The following is a 15,446-nucleotide window of genomic DNA, read 5'->3' as shown; positions in this document are numbered from 1 at the left end:
AAGTTGTAGTGATTCTATTTATTAATACATGTATCACAAATGCTTCACAATATCAATGCATTCTTGTTGGCATGCTAGACAGAGGCATTGTTTCTGGAGGTCTTCTAAAAATATTTTGACTTTTGTTCCCCCTTCACACTCATTTTTAAATTGATTTGGTGAGGTCCTCGATGTTTGTAATGTCGATGCAAAGAAAAAATACAGAAGGAAGTAAAATGACACAACAGCAATTAATTGGGGAGAAACAGAAGTAATATTATTTCCTTCATAGGAAGTAACAATACGGCTTGGTAACAGGATTATACAGGTGTCAACCAAGAGGCATAGGTGCACTAAACTGTCTACACATACCCAGGCATGTAACAATAAGGAGCAAGGAGGCCACCTAACGCTCGACAGTTCCCTTCGTGCATGACGCATGCTCTTTTCTCCACATGGACAATTGCTGATGTATCTCTTTACATATCTTAGGCAGCCTGAGGAAGGTAGTAAGAGCCTTAGTAAAGGGAAAACCAAACCAAAGGAGGTTAAGCCAAAAGAACAGATAGCTATCTGCTTATCTACATCAAGGGGTGTGGCATTTAGCCATCAAGATGAAGGGCTAGCAGGAGCCTTCCACACTACATGCAGGGCCCAGCCGGGCCAGTGATGGTGGGATAACCAGTCACCTACAATGAGCTGCAGTTGGACCAAGTACAGATGGAGGAACTGGCACGCATGGGGGCCTCAGGTGGGGTCCACTAGGACCGGATGCAGGGAACCCGGCTATACTCTGGCACACAGGGCTTCACAAAATGGAACGCTACACATGATGCGGGCTGGAAGGCGGAGCAGAGACTGTGTGGGCGGGTCAGGTGCACGCTGGGTGGGGGGTTAGGGAGCTCGGAACGGGCATGTTATGTACTGTGCTCTGACATCCTTTGCAAGTCTTTCAAAGATTGCTGTGGTTCCTTCTTAAATCAGGTCTCTTAGGCCCTCGTTCTTGAAAGACTACGAGAAAGGAAAGCATGTGAGTGACTCACCACGAATAAGGACTTAAAAGAAGGTGAGCGCTTCTCCATTTTGCACAAGAGCAGGGACCCTATCTCCTCCCCAGCACGTGCACCATGGAAATGAGGTTTCAGCACATGTACAGTTGCCCCCCGACCAAGTAGTTAAGGGGCCAGGCAGTACCCTTGCCCACTTGAAGAGGAGTATGTGCCCCAAAAGGGAGAACCCCGAAATTAAACACCCCCCATACGCACTCACCTTCTTACACCATCTCATACTGGTTGGCCGTGATGAACCGGGACAGACAGCAGGCCAGCAGCATGCCGATGAGCTGGTGCCAGAACGAGAAATGAGGGTCATAGTCTTAAGTCACTGAACTACACACTTCTCTGACCCCCTTGATGTAACTTTTAAAAAATGTCCATTTATTTATTTTGAGAGAAAGAGAGAGAGAGCGTGCGAACAGGCCTGTGTGCGCATGAGTGGGGGTGAGAGAGAGAGAGAGAGAGAGAGAGAGGATCCCAAGCAGGCTCCAAACTGTCGGTGCAGAGTCCCACTCGGCACTTGAACTCATGAACCCATGAGATCGTGACCTGAGCCAAAATCAAGAGTGGGACGCCCAACTGACTGAGCCACCCACGCGCTCCACCCCTGCATGTAATTTCGGGCAACTGAGGGTTTTGCATGTGAATGAGGAAAAGGGCACTAGAGAAAAGATCAGATGTGATCTCAACGGTGGGATCTGAGATTTCGGGAGTCGCGCCGCTTGGGCAGGACAGCCGGAGGCTCTAGAACTGGCCATAACATTCCACTGTAGCTTGCTCTGGCCATGTGAAAGCAACTTTTGACACATAAGCAGTATTTAAGTTTGTTCACATGTTATGGGAGTAGTGAAAACACTGAAGAACCACAGAATCTGTGAGGGGTTAACAAAAAGGCCAACATTTAATTCAAAACTGTGAACATGTGCATCGGGAAGATATCTCAACATGTATGATACCTCAGCCATACCTGGCCGACCCGATCGCAGTTCTTTCCTGGACACAAGGAGACACTATTCTTGACCAGGTGTGTTTGCCAGTAAGAAAGTCATGGCTTGTGAGAGGTGGGTGTTAGGGGAAATCAGGGATTTCTCTTAGTCTCTAACCATGTAGATATTTGAGGCCTAACCAAGCCCATCCACACTATAGGCCCAACTCTTAGGTTTTGGGGGCCCCGGAACAACAGACAGCAGGGTATCCCCCCTCCTCAGAAGACTCTGACTTGAGTAGCACACGTGGGCCTGATGAAAGCTGCTGTGACACTATCAAAACATTCTCAAGCACATCTGTTCCACGTACTTGGAACCAACATTCTCCTTCCTGACTCTGGATGGTCAGGCTCCTGTCCAAAGAATGCTGGAGTCCCTTCTCCTTAAGCAATTGGCCATTTTATTTTTTAATGGATCAGAGGTGGGAATGACCTTTACGGATAATCTGGCCCAGTGTCACTCCACGTGTGGCCCCAGGACAGCAGCGGCAGCATCACATGGGACCTTATTAGAAATGCAAATTCCCAAGACCTCACCTCAGACCTGTGGGATCACACTCTGAGGCGTGGGGCCCAGGACTGGTGTTTAAGGGGTGCCTGGGTGGCTCAGTCGGTCGAGTGTCCGACTCTTGGTTTGGGCTCGGGTCATGATCTCGTGGTTCCTGGGTTTCAGCCCCACGTTAAACTCCGTGCTCTCAGTGAGGAGCCTGCTTGGGATTCTCTCTGCTCCCACCTCTGTTCCTCCCTCTCAAAATAAATGAATAAACAAACTTAAAACATAAAGAGTTGGTGTTTAAACAAGGCTTCTGGGTGAGAGAAGGACTCAGCGCGGTCCATGTGGTTGCTCTTGTCTTACAGGCGGATCATGTGCAGCCCCAGCGGGTCCCGCTGTTGGTCAGGGAGACCCGTGACCTTGGGTAAAACCATGCTGTGAAATACAAACACTATAGCCTCGATCAGGTAAGGAAAATCCGCCACCTTACTGGGCTCACCCTTCCTCCTACCAACGCTCTGGCCAATCTCACTTTGTGCCACAAGATACAGAGTCTTGTGCACGTGCCACCAAACCACCCCAGGAACCACGGCTGTAACCTCCAGAATCCTATGGCAAATGACAAATTAAAATCCCTCCCTCATGACCGTAAGGACTTCGAACCTTGTAGCTTGTCCCTTTTCATTAGAACCGCCATTTTCCAGGACCCACGGACACCAGAACACACTTGGAATTCTTAAAACCCAGATTTCAGCCACAAAACAAGTGAGTATTTNAATATTACCGTCCCAACTTTCCACATAAAACAAGGGGCTCACCTCCATAAGTACTGATTAAGGGCAAGTTCAGGGTGGGGGAACATCCTATACTTAATAGCAGCTATTACCAGATGATTTTGGGGGTACATAACGGAAAGCCTGTTCAGCCAATGTCGTGGCCTCTTTCTCAGTGTGAGGACAAATGCTTGCTGGCCACTAGACAGAGAAGTCCATCCTTATTTATTTATAAAAAAATTTTTTTTTAATGTTTTATTTATTTCTACGAGAGAGAGAGACAGAGAGAGACAGTGTGAGCAGGGGAGGGTCAGAGAGAGAGGGAGTCACAGACTCTGAAACAGGCTCCATGCTCTGAGCTGGCAGTCAGCACAGAGCCCGACGCGGGGCTCGAACCCACGAACTGTGAGATCATGACCTAAGTGAAAGTCGGACGCTTAACCGACTAAGTCACCCAGGTGCCCCAGTCCATCCTTATTTAGATGATACTTTTTTTTTTTAGCTTAAATATATGTAAAAAGGACCTCAAAGAGCAGAGGTACATTCTGTGGGATTCCGGGTGGCCTTTGAGGAACAACGGCTCATATATATTAAGGCCGCAGTATGTGGGCATTTGGACAGACTCCTGCCTTAAACCCCAGAGGGAGACAGAAAAGAAGACCTGGTCTCTTATGCTGGAAACCACTCGGGTCGGAGACCCCAGAACCACGGCTCGCCGTTCCGGTGGCTGGTGAGATGCCTACTATCACGCAGGGTTTTAGATCAAATTATTTTTATTTGCTCGATTAAGACTTTGTAATTAGTCTCCATCTAAGTTTTGGAGGTAACCTTTTATTTTTACCACTCTCTGCCTTGTCAGGACTATATTCTGCTTTCTTTTGGGTCATGAAAACCTCTGGGAGGTTCTGCTGCTTCAAGAACTGAGAAGCCGGGGGTGGGGGGAGAGAAGAAAGGCCCCCTACTTAACGAAAGGGTGACTCCAGGCTTTCCCAAGGCGCTCTCACACAGGTGGCAGAGCGGCCCGGGCACCGAGAAGCTCTAGCAACGTGGATTGCACCGCTGGGGCTCTCTGCCAATCACCAGCAACAGGACAGATTCCAAGAAGTGGGAGAGAGGGGCTGGGGCAGTGCCCGTACTAGGCAAGACAAGCGATGTAAGAGGTGATAGGCCAAGGGCGTCCTCCCTGCCATCACCATGGGAGCCAAATGTGGCCCAAGACCTGATCGCTGAAGGGCAGAAGCNAAAATTAGGACCTGAGCCGAAGTCGGACGCTGAAGCAACTGAGCCACCCAGGCGCCCGAGGCAACATTCTCTCTCTCTCTCTCTTTGTGATATTTTAAAATTTTTATTCAGTTCAAAATTATTAAAAAAAATTTTTTTTTAATTTACTACTGACCCAGGTTTATTTGTAAATGCATTAGTTTCAAAATATTGGGGGATTTTCCCGAGATGCTTTCATTATTGATTTCTAACTTAACTTTTTCTGTGGGTAGAGAACATAATATGTATGGCTTGTATCTTTTCAACACTTGTTGAGATTTGTTTTGTAGTCCAGAATAGAGTCTGGCAACTTTCTTTATAAGGAAGTGACCAGCAACAGATCAAAAACTTAGATCTTTATAGTACCTGTGGAGATTTTACGCAAATGACTGAAGTGGGAAACTAAATAGAACTTCCATGTCTTTGGGGAAGTGTCAAGGAATCCGGGTTGACATAAAATTGTATACATGCTATTTGGGGCCATCTCAGGCCCTGAAAATACTAGAGGAGTAAATAGTTCCACTAGCCTTCTTTGGCCATGTGTCATCAAGGCTACCAACAGCTTTGTCCTGCCCTCTACATGGGAGAGGTAAACAAGTCCCAGAAAAGAAATCCTGNATTCTGTGCCTCCCCCTCTCTCTGCCCCTCCCTTGCTCGCACTCTGTCTCTGTCTCAAAAATAAATAAACATTAAAAAAATTAAAAAAAGAAATCCTGGTTCATAATGAATCATCCCAGCAGCCTGTGGGCCCTGGGGGAGGCCCTGCAGAGGTGAGGGACAGAGGATGGATGGGAAGGAGGAGGATCTGTATTTTGCATTGAGTACCTTCTTCCTTTCAATTCCACAGACGCAAACCCTGGCATTATGAAAGCACACAATGAGTTCCGTTTAGGTGCCACCTGGGGCAAGAACAAGGGGGATCTTTGGCCCGAAGGTTTGATACAGCAGGCCAGGTGGAGAAGTCAGAATTATAATCCTGGATCTAGAATAGCAGCCCAACCTCAAGTAAGCTACTAAACTCTCCCCTCTTCTGGAAAACAGCTCTACCAGCCCTACTCAGGACTATAACATCTTGTGATGTGGAGAACTAATCCAGCCGACCATGTTCCAAGTCTAGAGAAGCCCTGTGTCTATTTACATTGGATACAGAAACGTTACCAGTCCTTCCCTGCGACACATGGTAGAAAGCCAACCAAGGTGGGAGGTGACGTCACAAATGGAGTAAGTGTCCAGACACAGACACCCTCACCTTTGGCTTCAAGGCCATGTTAGGGGCAGGGGAGGTGATATTCCCACTCTGATTCCCTCCTTCTCTCTCTCTCTCTCTCTCTCTCTCTCTCTCTCATGCACAAACATGTAAACGCATTCTGCTTGGGTGTGGGTCTCTCCAAGCTCTCTTGAGTAAAAGAGAAGCTTCCAAAGATGCAGGGAGGAGGTACCCTCTCAAAACACACCAGCCTCCTGCCATAAACTTCTAGGGCAGTAGGCCCTGCCCATCCCGTCCAGACAAGCGGGAAGTCCTTGAGAGGACTCAGGCGATGGAAGTTTGTGGAGAGAAGCATCCAATGCCTGCCCAGTTCCTGCTGTCCAGAAACAGAACTCAAGGGCTTTAAGTTAGCTACGGTGGGAAAAGGGGACAAAGTTTTTGCACAATCTGTTAAAAGGCTAGACTTGACTGAGGTTTCCTTGTGCTTTAGACCACCACGACAGATGTACAAGGCCAGTTTGTTCCAGCAGATGGTGTTATGGGTGTCACAAGAGCAGGCGAGGAAAAGGGCAAGGAGTAGGTGGAGGGCAGGGGAGGAAAGGGGAAGGGAGAGAGAGAAAGAGAGAGCCGGAGAGCACACGAGAGTGTGAGAGCATGCTCTGTTCTTTCCTACCTACTTTGGCCTCTACTCAGTAGAACTTCCATTAGCATAGGAAGGCCAAGACGTAGGCCGCCATGACTGATTCACCTAAATAAGCCAACATTTGCTAACTTACTCTGACGTTGATCCTAAAATTTTTGAACACTTGTGGCTAAAGCTTTGGTTCTGGGTTGTTGACTAGGGTCAGTGCAGCTGGTTCGTCTTGAATAGGCATCCAGTGAGTGGCCACCAGTGTTCCCGAGGGGCCTTGGATGGATCTCCTGGTACCTGGAAGCTAACTCCAGCTTCCAGAAACCCAGAGGCTGCTGGCACCATTCAAAACTCAGCAGCTAGTACACCAGGCTAGTAAAAGTCAGCGACGGCTGCTCTTCTCCCTGCCCCAAGCTGAGCACCTTGCACATCTACATCGGACATGAGGTCCCGGATCCTCTACAATGCCCCCTGGCCATTACAGATACATCACTGAAGTGCTACTACTTAAGTACGATAGCAATTGGAAGAACGTGTGGGGTAGTAACTTTCTGTGAAACGTCTCGGGAGACGCATTGGTCCTGTCTGTGGTGCCATTCTGGTGTGTCTGTGTGTTGGTGTGTTGAGGGTTTAATTCATTTCTTGAGCTGCAAAAAAATGGACAGGTGTGGTAAAAGAATTTTGAAACTGCTGGAAGGAGCACACACTCCCGTTGGACGATTCCACACGCTCTTGTGACATGAAATGTCACGTGGGATTTTGTAACCACCGAGGAAAAAAAGCTTTTCAACTCACCTGAGCCTAAACCTTGTCTTTGCAAAAACCACTAGGGCAATGTTCTAGTCTTTGATCGAAGTGAGGGTTACACAAGTGTAACACACAGGTGTGTTCATTTTGTGCTAATTTATTGAGTTGCACATTTATAATTTATGCACTTTTCTACATGTGCCATATTTCAATTAAAAAGTTTTAAGGGGGCACCTGGGTGGCTCAGTCGGTTGAGCGTCTGACTCTTGGTTTTGACTCAGGTCATGATCTCAGTTTGTGAGATCGAGCCCTGTGTCAGGCTCCGTGCTGACAGCACAGAGCCCGCTTGGGATTCTCTCTCTCTCTGCCCCTCCCCTGCTCATGTTCTCTATCTCTCTCAAAATAAATAAATTAATTGAAAACAAGTTTTAAGGACAAGTTTGGCTAGAAAGAAAGTGTGTTTGCATTATGAGGCAGGAAGGAAGGAGGTATGGGGGCATCAGGAAGAGGGAAGTATAGTCTGAGAGAGCCAATGTGGAATTCGGACAGGGGAAATTAGAGTGGTGGAGACAGGTCCCAGAGAGAAAACAGTAATTATGCTTTGTTGGAAAAATGATCTGTTAGTCTGAAAAAATTCTGAGTTAAACATACGTAGAGTTCTCATTTGGTTGTTGAGTATACATGCCCATCCTTCTACCCATAGCAATATCATAGCAACTATTTGTCATTTGGCTGCAAGATCAGAGGCCTGTGGAGGTGGGCCAAGTTTTTAGATTTAGATTTTAGGTTTAGCTTAATCTTGTTCCATCCTTGAGTATATGTTGCTCACTTCATTTGCAGAATTACTTCTCCCCTATTTTACAGAGGCTGGGTGGGGATATAGCGATACAAAATTTAATATACAAAAATTCCATTTCCTCTAAGAATGAATAGTCCAATTTCGGATTAAAATAATGATCACAAAAGATGAAATTTGCTAAACGTAGGCTTTCTGGAAAAGGAGACATCTCGTGCATAATCGACAGGAACTAAGAACAAAACCGGGACAGGTCAACCAGGGAAGGAACAGCCTCCCCCAAATCCAGATCAGCCATTTGATGCTTGGAGTTGTTTATGCTCCAATTAAGCCAGCACTTTGTTCAGTTAACCTCCATTTGACCTACAGAAGCAGCAAGTTGTTTTCTGGAGCTAGTCATTAGTTGAACTGTAACCGATATTCCCTTGATGGCAAAACTTCATTTAAGTTGAAAAAGGAAAATCAATAAACAGATGACCTGAGGACTAATGAGCAAGGAGCTCTGACCCCATCTATCAGCCTTCCCCAAGGAACAGGGAGGCAGGCGGGGAATCCGGAGACCGGGGAGGGAGGCGAGGGCAGGAGGCGGGGGAAGGCCAGGCCTGAGCACACAATGACGCAGGCTACCTGGGAGAACGCGATTCCAAAAGCCACTCCAGCGATGATCCCCATGTTGGTCTCCATGAAACTGGTCACCAGATCATAACAACCCTGCAAACAGAGAGAGAGAGAGAGAGAGAGCAGCGGCCTCAGAGATGCATTTTACCCAGGCCAGACTGGGCTGTGTTAACTTGCCACCCTCCTAAGCAAACAGTGTGACCCCACGCTCAGCAAGTACAACTGCAACTCATTGTAGGAACTTAATAGCATTTTTTCAAACTTAAAAAAAAATAGAAAAATTTCAAATGTACAGAAAGGCACAGAGAGCAATACAGCGAACCCCCAAGTGACTCCTTCTCTAACCTCACAATTAACATGTGGCCAATCTTGTTTCATTTAAAGCTCCTCACCTCTCCTCCCCTGGCTGGATTATTTTAAAGCGAGTCCCAGATATATACTTTCAGCCAGAAATGTTTCAGTAGTAGGATTAAATATAGTAGGAAATCAGTAAGATCTATGAGGCAAACACTGTAGACGTAGGAAGCAGACTCGAAGGATACAAAGGCGTTCCACATCCTTGCACGGACTCAGCATCGCAAACATAGTTACCAGCATTTTGACAACGAATGACAAAATCTTAGAAAAATAAAGTGAAATCATCTGGTTAGAGGGAGGTGTTTGAGTGTCTGCCAACTTGATGGTGTTTTGGGGTCCTGCCTAAGGAGATCATTAATTTTTTTAAACAGGGAAAAACCTACGTTTTAAAGTCCTCTTTTCCACAAATTTACTACGTGACCTTGGACAAGTCACTTCCCATTTCCGGAGTCAGTGACTTTATCCATAAAATGAAGTGAACTTCCCTGTAACATAGTATGAAATCTCCAGACGTGATTCAAACCGACACCAATTTTGCCAGTTTCAATGATAGTTTAATACTGAGAGCGTGAATCACCTTTCTTTAAAATAAAAGATCTGGCTGGAGTTCAATCTTGTTACGGAACAAGTTTTTTCACTGTGGTTTTTCAGGATTACATTGTATCAACCCAGTCCAGGTAGGAAGTGCCAGTTGTGTATTACCCATAATGCAAAGGCAGAAGTGGACTCTTCCTGTTAAGTACCCAACGGGTTGAACTCTGTGTGGGCGTGTGCCCGTGTGCATATGTATTTATCTGAAACTGGACCACATCAACCTAGATTTCTGAACTGACTTAACTTCTGAACTAACTTAACTTAATGTCCAGAAGACATGGTCTTTTTCCAGTTTCCTGAGAAAGGGCTTCTACTTAAATGTATAAAATCTGCAAAAGTCAAGACATGGATTTCATAAAGAGGGCCAAAAGGATTCTTGCTTATCAAGAAGGCACACTAAACTGTAATAATATCTGAAGAACACAAAAAACCACATCTCCCATATTTAAATTCAAAATTTAGCACTGTAACATTTCTCATAGCTTATGAAAATTCTACCAGTGCTGTACCTTCTAAGGAGTCATATTTTATGCAGCCTCAGTCTGTCTGCTGAGAAGTGCATTAGCGNCCCTTTTTTTTTTTTTAATGTGTATTTATTTTTGAGAGAGAGAGAAAGAGAAAGAGAGAGAGAGAGAGAGAATGAGCTGGTGAGGGCAGAGAGAGAGAGGGACAAGAGCTGTGCTGTCAGCACAAAGCCTGATTCGGGGCTCAAACTCATGACCTGTGAGATCATGACCTGAGCCAAAGTTGGACGCTTAACTGACTGAGCCACCCAGGTGCCCCTGACACATGTTTCCAATGCAACAGGCAAATGACACTCCTTGGTTAGCTGATGCAAATTTGAAGGCTGGAGACGGGTGGGAAAGGAAATATTGTGTCAAGAGGAGTTTTGAAATTTGATTCTCTCTTTAGAGTAGAAGATTGCTTGCTGATTTCATTTTTACTAGCGGAAGTATATACCACACTACTTTTCAAAATGTGGTGGAAGGGAGAGCAGATTGGGTTCGGAAGAATTTAAGGCGAGTAAAGAAGAGGGACGGATATTTGAACACTTGGCCAAATGGTAGCAGCTAAGACAGCGCTTTGCCGAGGTAGCCATCATGACCGTATCTTCTCCAGGCCAGGATCGTTGGGTGGAGGAATGAAGTTCAGCCCAACACCAGTGTTAGGTTGGCTCAAACTATGGAAACACAAACCCAACTGTAAAAACCAGAGAGAAGCAAGGTGGGTGATTTTCTTACTCTGCAATATATTTTGGCATAGGTATTTTCCCCATGAACTTGGATTCTGCGTGTAAGTAGAATACGTTTTGCTAACGTATGATTTCTATTCTACTGTAGGAGGTTCCACAAGCAATCGCATTTTTGATAAGCCCACGCCACAACCAGCAAGAGAAACCAGAACGAGGTCCCTGCCGTGAGTGCAATTGCGACAAAGTCGTTCTCTCCAAACCTTGCTTCTCAAAGTAGGGTTCTGCCAGGGCTAGCAACAGCAACCATCACCTGAGAATTTGCTAGAAATGCAGAATCTGAGGTCTTGCTCCAGACTTACTCAATCAGAATCCACCAAATCCCCGGGTTATTCATTTTTAATGAATTTTTATGAATGTGACCAATACCTCCAGATGTTTCATATGCCCACTAAAGCTTGAGGAGTAGTCTTCTAGAAGAAAAGTTCTCCCATGTGTTTTTCATTCCACAGATGAAAGCAAAGTCATGAAGCCTAGCAGTAGGAGGGCTACTTAAAATGAGAAGGATGGAAGTGATTTTGCTTTTTTGTTGTCATCTACATGGTGTAAGGGCAAGGTGGAAATAAACGCTTTCCATCTCTGGACTCTTCTCTGTTACTCACTGTGCAGACCCACAGGCCCACCCTCCAGATCTTGGCACAGACCTGCCGACCGCAAGGACTGCTGTGGTATTACGACCACGGGCCATGTTTGCATCCCACGCCAAGGTCCCCACTACACCGTGATCTTACCCACCCACGACCATCTCTTTCAATTTCCTAAAATGAAAGCCTGGTGGTCAGGTGTGAGATAACTCTACAGAGACCCGCTAAGTGTCCTAGGAAACATCCAGAAACAGGATAGGTCATTTGCTTGCCCTCTCAGCATGTAGAGATCAATATGGTCACCAGTGGGAAACATCTGTCAGTGGCAGATGTTTGACACGAGGAGTGGGCGGATCGACCCAGGCAGGTTCTGGGAAGAGGTGCCTCGGCAGCCACCAACCAGAATAACTATTGCTCTTCCTCTTGTTCTTAAAAAAGGTCAAGAATTCCTAGGAGTAGGGGCTCAGTCAATGCTATTTAGCCATGTGAACTTGCAGATATCTCAATATCCTGCTAGCAAAACCAAAATAAACTCCACCCCTGACACAAAACAATAAACATCCTGTTTAACTATTCTCTCCCCACTTCTCGCTCCCTCCTTGTCATTTGTACGAGGTAGGTTTCTCAGGCTGCCAGGAAGAGCCAAGAGGCTTCTTTCCGTGCTATTAAAGCACAGGGTTCAAGACACCAAAAGATCTACAGGGATTTAGAATGCATTTATTCTAAATAACAAGATTCCACAGAACGACAGTGTGGCAGGCAGTAGTTAAGCCTCCCGGAGGAGGGAGCTGGTGGGGGTGGTTAACACTCATAAGCATCTGCTATTAGTATCTTCACCCAACCCCCTTTCTCCTGCCTCTTAGAGGTGAGGTTTCTGAGCCTCAGATCCAAGAACTTGTCTCAGTGGTTCGTGTGGGCATTGAATGGGAATAACTAATAAGGCTCAGTAGACAAATTTCAGTTTTCACTCACTTTTACGCTACGGAGAAAGCCAGGTCAGAGGAATTAAGCGCTTTTTCCAGGTATTTGAGGTACCCAGGAGAACGTAAAGCAGGACTGGGGCAGGTGGTGGGGTGAGGAGTCCGGGAGTGAGGTCAATGTGCAGGTTATCAATGAAATGGAAAAAATATTACCCTATCTTTCTTTCTAAGGATCATAGAAATGCACTATAGGTCATGACTCTCAACTTGCTTTTCAATACTAACAAAAGACCCCCCCATCCGGGGACCTACTGCATCATTCCTAATAAAGGACACAGTGTGGTGTAGAGGAAGACAGACCGCACCATCACCAGGGTGACGTTTGCGTTACAGTTAACATTTAACATCACAGTTAACGTTTCTCTTGTCCGTACTCTGTGCCCAGGCACTGCGCTTTAGACACGTTATCTCATTCAATCCTTGTATCAATCCTAAGGGGTGGGGACAATTATCTCCCTTTTACCGATGCGAAAAAGAATGAGAAAGGGTAAGTCACTCGATCCAGGCTGCACAACCAGCAAGTGGCTGAGCCAGAATTTAAACTGGAGTCTGACTCCAGAGCCCATGCTCCTTCCTGACTTCTAGATCCCCCAACTTTCACAAAAGGAAATTTCGCTGTAATGGAAGACTTTATCCAGGTTGATGGTGGCCTGCTTCTACAAAGGACCTCCTGAGGTTTTATTATGCCAAATCTCACTGCCAAAAAGCACTTCTGGTCTTTTATAAATTGGAGCATCCACTGCAGCTGGGTATGCTCGGAGCTTCATAAAATGGCAGCATCACAACATCACTGGGGGCTCAGTGGGGATGCCCACAAGGAAACCAGACGTCACCTTACTGACGAGAGGCAAAGGAGGCTTCACACTCTGGATTCGTAAGAAAATTCCAGTAGGAACACATGTCCTCTGAGCTAAGATAAGAAGTGGAAGCGGTCAGTACTGAACATCTTAACCTCACCACACGAGTAAGAAGAAATAAGCCCAGAATGACATGAGCTTCTAGAATGGCAACAATGCTCTGTAGCATTTATGCTACAATTACTAACATTAAATGGATAAAATACAGAAACCATCTCTTAACATTCTAATCTTGAGAGCATGGCTACCTTCCATGAATTATTCAGTAGTTGGCCCAGGTCACATCAAGTTTTGAAGACCTTGCAAGGACAGAATTTTATCTTAGTAAAAAAAGATACTTTACCCGATGGCTGCGTAACAGCAGGTTAAGTCAACAACAGGGTATTTTTTTCTCCCTTCTGTTTTACCAAAACATATTTTTTATCTGGCATTTCTCTAAACATTAAAGAATACAGATCCCCCTTCACACAGTTTTATCATGCCGTCATCATAGTCTCTGTGAAGCGGCATACGGAAATGGTCTTCCTTTTCTCTGACTACTGAAACTTGATTTCCTTCATTTTCCGTACATGCTACCTTTCAAATTTCTTTTAGCCCATTTTCCCTCCCTCTCTCTTTCTCTCTCTCAATCTCCCCCTCCCTCTTTCTGATTTCTTTGGGAGTCAGGATTCTGACAGTGAGTTGAAGCAGAGTTGCTGATTTCTCTTCCTCGAGCCGAGAACGCCCTAAAATAAAGGCCACCCTCCTGGCAGGAGCAGATGTTGTCTGTCAACTCCAGTCCCCCTTCCTGCTAAGGACTGGCATCCAGCTGTGAATACTTCCATGTTTAGAAGGTAGATTAAGCAGAAGAAAGACAGCCAGAAAGAAGAAAGGCAGCATTCCCTGTCTGACATCCGCACCATAGCTAAACCTCCCTAACTACGTCTGGTGGCTTCTTGCTGAGTCACAGCTCGCTCCTTCCGGAGCGGACAGCCTCTCTCCAGGGCAAGAAAGGGCCACGGAGAGCAATACCACACTCTCTCCTGAACTACCATTTCTAGCCCGTTTGTCGTAGTTCCACAGAAACGACACCAAAAAGCTGCCCCCCAGACATTCACCACGGACCCCATCAGGGCTGCCAGGAAGCATACCTTCTGGTTGACTTTGGTGGCGGCCACAGTCAGGTTGTGTAGATCCTGGGCATTGCAGTCGGTTTCGTTCATGCAGCAGCTCAGGGGGATGCCGTTCTCCAGGAAGTAGGGGCTGGTGCTCCAGTTGGTGTAGTTCTGCACCCCACAGCAGCTCAGCTGTTAAGGGGGGAGGGGAAAGAGCCAGAGCGAGCAGGTCAAAGACATGCAGCCTCTTCTCTCACAACCCCGTGCCATTTAGAAGAGAAGCGCGGGCCGAGGCGCTGAGTCCACGGGCACAGCTTTGGTGAGTAACGATGAGCTGAGGGTCCCCTAACAATTCTATTCACTGGGAGGCCCAACCGGACTGACAGACAGGAAGCCAGTCCGAGATCCTGTGTTGTGTTGGCTTCCCGACCAAGTCCACAAAGCACACCGGTGGTCCTGTGGCCTGCCTCAGCATCAAAATCACCCCTGTGGGGTGGTGATCTGTATGTACAGATCAACTAAATCAGGGCTGCTGACGGGGAAGCCGAGACGAAAATGGTCTTAAAAAGATTTTTTAAGGGGCACCTGGGTGGCTCAGTCGGTTAAGCGGCCGACTTCGGCTCAGGTCACGATCTCACGGCTGATGAGTTTGAGCCCCGCGTCGATCCTCTGTCTTGCTCTCTTTCTGCCCCTCCCCCACTTGTGCTCGCCCTCTCTCAAAAACAGACAAACATTAACAAAAATAAAAAGCTCTCATTAGAGCTTATAGATCTACAAGATCTCTACTGATAAGTAAATGGTTTAGTGGGAGGAATGATGTACACAGAGGAAGAGAGAGCTGGTGTTGGTAAACTATAGCCCACTAGCTGCCTGATTTTGTAAATCAGGGTTTACCTGGACACAGCCGTGCCTGTCTGTTTACACACTATGGCTGCTTCTGTTAAGAGCAGGACCGTGTGGTTGTGACAGAGACTGCACGGCTCTCAGAGCCCAAGATAATTACCCTATGATGCTTTCCAGAAAAGATGTATCAACACTTGACATAAAGAATATTAAAGGAAATGGGGCAAAAGTAGAAATTAATTAGTGAATCTGGGTAAAAGGTATCCTGTTTCTTACATTCTTCCAGCAACTTTTCTATTAACTTTGAAATTTCATCAAAATACCAAGTATATATATATTGCTTC

The 15,446-nt window shown here is 46.3% G+C and overlaps 1 protein-coding gene across 1 annotated transcript in view; it reads right to left on the bottom strand.

Annotated features, from left to right (window-relative positions):
• Positions 1-3: 3 nt before the first annotated feature.
• Positions 4-15,446, bottom strand: part of TSPAN7 (tetraspanin 7) — a 30,244-nt gene continuing 14,801 nt past the window's right edge. Inside the window, exons 7-10 of the mRNA XM_077765153.1 lie at positions 14,296-14,451; positions 8,554-8,637; positions 1,249-1,321; positions 4-990 (exon numbers count right to left, since the gene is read on the bottom strand). Of these exons, the coding sequence (XP_077621279.1) occupies positions 1,253-1,321; positions 8,554-8,637; positions 14,296-14,451 (309 nt within the window). The 3' untranslated portion in view covers positions 4-990; positions 1,249-1,252. The remainder of the gene's footprint in view (positions 991-1,248; positions 1,322-8,553; positions 8,638-14,295; positions 14,452-15,446) is intronic.

This window comes from Crocuta crocuta, unplaced genomic scaffold, assembly GCF_008692635.1.
Source record: "Crocuta crocuta isolate KB4526 unplaced genomic scaffold, BGI_CrCroc_1.0 scaffold301, whole genome shotgun sequence".
NCBI classification, from domain to species: domain Eukaryota; kingdom Metazoa; phylum Chordata; class Mammalia; order Carnivora; family Hyaenidae; genus Crocuta; species Crocuta crocuta.
Note: the sequence above shows the minus strand (reverse complement) of the source record. Positions and strands in the feature narration are given on the sequence as shown.